General features: G+C 40.0%; 2 protein-coding genes across 2 annotated transcripts in view; one reads left to right on the forward strand and one right to left on the reverse strand.

The window, feature by feature from the left end:
* LOC118338487 overlaps window positions 1-7,822 on the forward strand; it is a 197,083-nt gene that overhangs the window by 66,450 nt on the left and 122,811 nt on the right. The gene's annotated exons all lie outside the window — the stretch shown is intronic.
* On the reverse strand, window positions 733-2,921 carry cunh12orf66 (chromosome unknown C12orf66 homolog; the record flags this gene model as incomplete). The annotated part of the gene is given in 2 exon segments (XM_035675798.1): window positions 733-1,881; window positions 2,633-2,921. Coding segments are annotated over 2 exon segments (1,109 nt in total), but the record flags the coding sequence as incomplete, so codon positions are not given.

Consider the following 7,822-nt stretch of genomic DNA (forward strand, 5'->3'; position numbering starts at 1 on the left):
TAATCATTATTAGCCTAGCACATAGCATATCTAAGTACAGGAAAGGAGGAATGGCTGCTGTGAAAAAGGTAATCCTTCACCTGTAGGGAAGAAGGAATTGAATAAAAAGGTATAACGTGTTTGTATTTTTGGCTAAATGGAAATGATCACTGATTAATTAAGGAATATCATAGATGTATTGATTGTCTTAACATGTACTTAATTGGAAAATAATCATATTTATCAGAAATTATCATAAAACAAAGTATGTTTTTCCAGCTCTAAAAGACGGTCCAATCTCCGGGACCCTGAACACATCTCGACATTTAGGGCTGCAACTGATAATTATTCTCATTATTGATGCATTAGTGAATCGATTCTTCATTCAGTCTATAAATATAATTAAATTGTAATATCAGTTTCCTGGGGGCAAATGTGTCAACTTTATGATCTTAATAATACTTAGTTAGTGAAAATATTTAGTTTACAATCCCTTAAAACAGAGAAAAAAAACAGCAAAGTCCAAGTCCAATTCTGGGCTTTAAAGGCCAATATTCATTGATATATATTGACTATTTTTAAAAACATATACCAGTAAACATGTTTGAAAGGTCTTCTAAGGTTTTTTTTAATATTTAACATAAAATAAACTTGTCAGCTAGCTGTGGTGGAAAAACAGAATATCAATCAATAATAATAATCAATAATCAGCAAATATCAGCCCAAACTAATGAATGAACTCAGGAAGCAGGATCATCTCAAGGGCTTTATTTAAATTGTATCAAGCACAGTAAATATGAGCTTTAAAGGTAAAAAGGAAACATGTTAAAACAGTAACTGATGCAAGATAATTAAAACGCTTAATACATTTTAAATAAACAAAACGTTTTTTTAAGCGCTAGCAGCGTAATTATTGTCGTCCTGTCGTAACCTAAAAAACTAATTCACAGCGTGGTTGAATTGGTGCGTTTCTTTGGTCTGGAACTTCTTTTTGTTTTGGCTGAATTCAAAGCAACATGAAAGGACTTCAGGTTGGACCACAGGAAACCAATCAGTTCCATCGTTGCCTCTTAGCGTATGGCTCAGCCCTTTGACCCCGGCTTCAAGGTGCTGAAGGGTTTGGAGTTTCGCAGCGAGCCCGAGATCTCCTGCAGGAAGGCGGCGATGTGCAGATCCTTCTCCGACTTCCTGCCGTCGAAGATCACCACCAGCGTGAAGTGCGGCTCGGGCCGCGTCAGGTAGTACGTGCTCTGGACCTTGTCGTCGTAGAAGTGCACCACCTTGTCCAGAGTGTTGAGCTCGGCGGCGCGGTCTCCCATCATCATGATGACGTTTGGCCAGTGCGTGAGCGGGCGCTCTCCCGACGGCAGGGACACCACGGCGGGGAACTGCTCCACGCCCTTCGGTGCTTCCCGGTACGAGTGCGGGTGGTGGTAGCCGTGGCCCTGGAAGCTTTCTGAGCCGCGGTTGTCGAACACCAGAGACACGTTGCTGGCGTCGTGTTTGCGGATGAAGGAGCAGATCTTGCCGTGGTAGTCCGGCGCCGTGCGGGCGGTGAGGGCTCTCATGTCGGCCGGCGCCGTCTGCCGGCTCAGCGCTTCGTGGAAGTAGAAGCTGAACTTGGCGAGGAGCACCGCCTGGAAGCGCTGCAGCCACACGTAGAGGTGCGGAGGCTGCACGGCCTTCTGGGACTGACCTCCGAACAGATGCTTGCGGGTCTCTTTCTGCCGCTGGAACAGCTGACCCCAGGCGGTGAGCTTGGAGTTGGCGCCGTGCAGGCTGAGCAGAGCCGGCAGGAAGCTCCACTCGGATACCTGCGCCTGGCAGCGCAGTAACTGGGTCACCACGTCCACCTCCGTCTGGAAGCTCTCCTCCACGCGGCCCAGGATGGGGTGGTGGAACCTGAAGGAGCGAGGAAGAGGAGGTTGGCAGTTAAACAGGAACACGAGAAAACAAAAGCAAAGAGACGGGAGCTGACCTAATTTGTAGTGACCTGAAAGTCTCTTTGTCTCTCTAGTCTGGATCTGAGCTCAGCCTAAAAACTCTCTGGATTCGGGGTCCGTACATTTCCCCAGGTCTGCAGATCACCTTCACCCTTCAGTGCACGGTCAGATCAGTGATGTGTGGTGGTGTCGTGCTGCGGCCCGCTGCAGCTCAGTCAACATCTCAAGCGTGCAGTTTGTGTTCCCGCTGCAGTCGCAGGACACTTTTTTTTTGCTGACACGTCTCTGGGGGAACACAGTCGGATCCTGCGTTTGCCGGATTAAGCAGAAACTTTTCTTCCTCCAACCTAAATATGTCATCTCTAACTTTACTTATTTCCTATCCTTTAGCCTAACAATGCCATTGTCTGTTTGCAAACCAGGGATCAGTGGTGTTCAGAGCCTTTATGTGAGTAGAAATAGAAATACCACTTCATTATAAAAGTCCTGCATAAGTTAAAGTACTATCATTAGGAGGAAGAAAATGTTTTTTTATGATGTTTTATTATATGATCCAGTCCTAAAACCCTCATTTTATTAAAACTGTCATTGCAGGTAGGATGGCCATAAAAAAGTGTCTGTAGAAAGAACAAAGCAGGTTTCTGCACTAGAATTACAAAATACTCCATTCTGTCACTTAAAATAAGGTCAGATAAGACCAATGTACACACTTGGTGCTGTATTTGTGCAGGACCGCCTCCAGCGTGGTGACCAGCTCCTCCGAGTTGATGCTCTTCTGGCTGCCCAGCGAGTGCATCTTCTCGTACAGGTCGGCCATCTCCATGCGGGCCTGGGTGAAGTGGCAGAGCTGATCCGACAGGTGCGACAGCAGGTCCTCCAGGTAGGAGGCGGAGCCCGGCTGGCTGTGGCGCCCCATCGTCACCACCTTCCTGAGCTCGTTGAACAGCGACGTGTAGATGGTTCGGATGGAGTCTTTACGGCTGAAGAAGGACTGACCGCCTGCAGAGAGAGAGGGAGGGAGAGAGGGAGGAAAGAGTATCACCATGAGATGAAAATGGTTGACTCTTTTTATTTTTGCATTCATGTTTCACAGCGCCATCTGGTGTTGGAGATATGCAGCTGTCTAATATCTCACATGATCAAAGTAATAGGAATAAGATAATAATCCAGGGGTTAAACTATTACTTGCACATTTTTTTAAAGTGTTTCAGACACATTTTAAGCATAAAAACAGAGTGTGACCTGTTAACAGTAGCCTGCCTAGTTTGGTTTTTGGGCAAAAAGAGAAATAAATGATATAAATTGATTTAAATATTACAAAAACTTTTTAAACAAGCATTGGTAAAACATTAATGAAGCCATTCACACTTTATAGATCCTTCACAAACATCACATTGTGATTATTTTGACAGATATTGCGATGTGATTCTTGATGATGTTTTTGCCATATTGTGCAGGGTTATTAACTTCTTTTTTAATTAAAAGAAATTCAAAATTATTAGTTATATTATCGGTTGAAAAAAAATATATCAACATATAATAAATACCAATAAATATATAATATATAATAAATATAGAAAATATAGTACAGTGTGTAAATACTATGTACATTATATTACAATATATAATAATATATATTAAAATAAAATAAGACATTCAAATACAGTAACTAATAGAAGTGTGATTAAATATTATAATTGAAAATGTATTATATTTAATAAATTATATTTGTTATATTCAATACATTATATTGAATTCATTATATTTAATACATTATATATATAAAATATTTAATAAATTATATTTAATATATTATATCACATTTCATATATTATATTTAATACATCATATTTCATAAATTATATATTATATTTAATACATTATATTCTTCCTCCATTGTCGCCTGCTATCACAGATATAGGGAGGAGAGTATAGAGACCTGATCCAGAACTTCACTAGATTGGTGCACAGAAACCACCTCACAGCTCAACACAGGGAAACTAAAGCAGCTGCGTTGGTGGCAAGAGGCCCCCCATCCCCAGTGCGATTTGGGGGAAGGGAGGGTTAGAGATGTGGACACCCATGTTCCTGGGGGTGAATGCTTTAACAAAAAACCCTTTCATCCTCTCTTACACTGAGCTAGAGCAGCTCAGGAGCAGTTTCAGCCGCAGCACTGATCAGCCCCGAGCCCTTCAAAGTGGTTTGGAGGCTAGTTTGTACCATCAGCCATCCGACTTCCACAACGCACAGCACCCAGTACCTCCCACCCCCGCTGACTAAGACTGGTTTTAATTCAACCCAAACTTATAATTATTTATCTTAAAATTGCACAAATGCTTACAGTTTAGTGTTATTAGTCAAGCTGCTTAAAATATTTTGCACACCGATTGTACTTGCACATTGCATATAGTGTAAAATATTTAGTTGCCCGGAGCCCTGACCTATTGCTTAATTGTAGGACTTCTTTCCTTTTTTTTCTTCCCAAACAAAGCATTTTGGAGGGCCGAACAGCACGGAAAAAACTCATTAAACGGTGGCGCACATGTCAGTTGGTGGTGTCAAATTCGATGTACCACCAGAACACACAAAGGTGCTATAACTTGAGTGACCATTGCCATTCAGCTCCAAACTTCACTTGTCTGATAAGAGTCCCGGGCCCTGAACACATCTATGTGATAAAATTCAGAAAAACTGTAGCGCCACCTTGTGGAACCAGAAATATTTAATTTATTACACTTTTATGTATTTCTTGTAGCAGATTGCCACATCCAGCTGAAATTTGGTTCAGAAACCTGTGACGTGATAATCTTATTGAATCTTATACATTTTTATTGAACCGTTGTGCCGTAGCAATGCAGCGAGCATCACCTTGTTGTTTTAACATTTGATCCATTTTGGGGGGCTAAACAGGCTCAAATGCTCGATAGCGCCCCCTACAAATTTCAAAAAAATAAGCCCCGGTGAATCTACGATGAATGTAAATTTGGCAGGCATATGTATCATTCAGGACGTAAAAAAAAAAGAATCTTGGATGCCATATCCTAACTCAACAGGAAGTCGGCCATTTTATTTAAAAATTCTCTAGTCTAGTCTAGATTTAACAAACTCTTCCTAGGGAATGATCAGAACAATTTAAATTTGTGAGCACATCTAAACACCTCCAGGATTTAAAGTTGTGCTCCTCATAAATATTTATTGAACGTCCGTGGCGTGCCTTCAAAAATCAGCCTGACATGACAATGAAAACCCTACCCCTACTGCTAAACCTAACTGCAGACAAGATTCTCCATTTGAAAGCCAAACTTCACAATTGCTGCAGTGTGTAAATGAATTTCTCCTACGGGGGATTAAGAAAGTATATCTTATCTACCAGGGCCTCACAAATGGGGGCGGTTGCCACGTTTCACAAATTATTTTCGTTTGCAAGTGCAGATAGATTTTAGAGTTGAACAGAAACTCTGGCATGGTCATGTATGAAGTAAAAAAAAATTATCTGGGAACATTTTTGTTTGTTTGTTTTGTTGCCTTCTTTCATTACCGTAATATTTACAAAATTAGGAACATCCTTGTCACAGACAGATGCAGAAAAATTAATCCATGGCATTGTTACTTAAGCTGGATTACTGCAACTCCTTTGTTATCAGGTTGGCCCAAATAAGTCCATTAAAGACGCTCCAATTAATTCAAAACACTGCAGCACGAGTACTGACCAGGAAACTAGGACCTGTTCTAGCTTCTTTGCATTGTGCTCCCTGTTAAATTTAGAATAGAATTTAAAAATTATCCTCCTCACCTTATAAAGCTCTTCATGGTCAGGTCCCCTTCTTATCTTGGAAGAGCTCATAGTACCCTACTCCCCTCAGAACACTGCGTTCTCTTAATGCAGGCTACTTGTCGGGTCCTTATATATTTTTTTATTATTATGTGTCTTAACTTTCGTCTTACTTCTTTCCTCTCCTTCCTTTCCTCCTCTCCCTTCCCTTTCTCCATTTCTTTTCTCTACTTTCTGCCTATTTATTGCACTCCCTTCTTCTTTCTCTTATTTTTTCCCATTGCTATTTTCTCTTCAATTTCCTCTTTGATAGTCTCTAAAAGTTTAGAACAGGGCCAGAGCCTTCAGTTACCAAGCTCCTCTCCTGTTTGGAACCAGCTTCCAGTTGTGGTTCGGGAGGCAGGACACCCTCTCCACATTTAAGGAATAGGGCTTAAGACGTTCCTCTTTGATAAGCCTTATAGTTAGGGCTGAGATCAGGTGAGTCCTGAACCAGTCCCTTAGTTATGCTGCTATAGCCTAGACTATCGGGGGGTGTGGCGCCGCCTCACGGTGCTGATTCTTCTCTCCACGCCGCCGGTGTGGGGGGCCTAATTCCTTTTTCTTTTTCAGAGTAAAAAATTTTTTTTCTTAAAAGTTGTACAAAAAAAAAAAAAAAAAAAAAAACCTCATAATTGTTTTTTTTTTTTTCTCAAAACCTTTTTCCTCGCGAATTTTTTTTTTTCCCATTCCGAGCTTTTAAAAAACGTCATTTTTTAATTTCTTTCAAAAGGGGAAAAAAGAAGCCGGTTTTTTCCTTTTTCTTTTTTTTTTGCTTTTTGTTTAAGGGATTGCGCCCCGGCGGCTTAACCCCACAAAAAAGAGGTTTTTTTTGTATTTAGCGAGGAAAAGCAGGACAAATTTTAGATGCCTTTTTTAAAAAAAAAGGTCTATACCAACTTTGTTTACCCCTTTTTTGGGATTTTTTGCATTTTTCTTTTTTTCAAAGTTTTGTTAGATAATTGGGTCTTTTTTCAAAATTTGTTTTACTTTTCTATTAAAAAATGACCCTTCGGTTTTTGCGAAAAAAAGTTAAGCCCTTTCTGATTCTTAAGCCAAATTTTTGGCTTTTGGGAAATTTTTTTCTCTCTTACAACATTTTTGCCAAAAAAAAAATTCCTTCTTTTTGTCTTTTTTTGGTCTGTTAGTAAAGTTTTTGGGGGACTTTTAAATTTTTCCTCGTCCCCGCAAGCCCGGCAGTTTTAAAAAAAAAAAAAAAGTTCTTTAACAGGTTTTTCAAGGAAAAAGGGCTTTTTTTTTTTTCCAGGGGGAGGTTTTAAGGGGGGAGTACTTTTTTGCGCTTTCAAAAAAGGAAAGAAAAAAAAAACCGTTTTAGGACGCCCTTTTCTACCGCGGTTTTTTTTTTTGGGAATTTTTCTTTTTAATAAAAAAACCCTTTTGTTTTTTTAGTTTGTTTGGTCATTTTGCCCAAAAAATGCGTTTCTCTGCCAAACAAAAGAACCAAAAAAAGGCCTGTCTCCCAAATTTTTCAGAACAAACCAAAAAGCTAATTCAAAAAAATTTTTTTTCTTCTTGGGTTTCTTTTTTTTGCCCGCCCCCCATTTTTTTTTCTTTTTCTCTTAAGAAGATTTTTTTTTCCTCTTTTTTACAAAACTTTCCCTTTTTCCATATGGTTGATTCCATTATTTTTCCAGGCTTTGCTGGTTTTTTGTTTTTGGCTAAAAAAAATCTTGTTAAAAAAAAATCTTAAAAAAGGAACCCCCACCTTGCCGTCTTTAGGGACTTAAAAGGCTGTTTGCTCTTTTTTCAAGAAATTTTATTTGCGGTTTTTTCTAGTTCTTTGCCTATTTTTTTTGTGTTTGGATTGGACCGGGCATTTTTTCTTGGGCCTTTGTTTTAAAGAAATAATTTATGGAGCTTTTTTTTTGGTGGGTTTTCCTCAAAAAAAAACAAAAAAACAGGAGGGAAATTTTGGGCCCGCCCGCTTAGGGGCTTCAAAGGTCCAGGTTTAAAAGCGGGCGGGGGGACCCATTATTTACGGCAGCAAAAAGCCTGGGTTCAGGAGTCTTTTGGGGAAAACCTGTTTTGGGTTGGCCCTTTTGCTGCCATGTTTGGTTCCCCCTCTCTT

Source organism: Morone saxatilis, unplaced genomic scaffold (genome assembly GCF_004916995.1).
Source record: "Morone saxatilis isolate NCDOM2014 unplaced genomic scaffold, NCSU_SB_2.0 Contig4, whole genome shotgun sequence".
In the NCBI taxonomy this organism is placed as follows: domain Eukaryota; kingdom Metazoa; phylum Chordata; class Actinopteri; family Moronidae; genus Morone; species Morone saxatilis.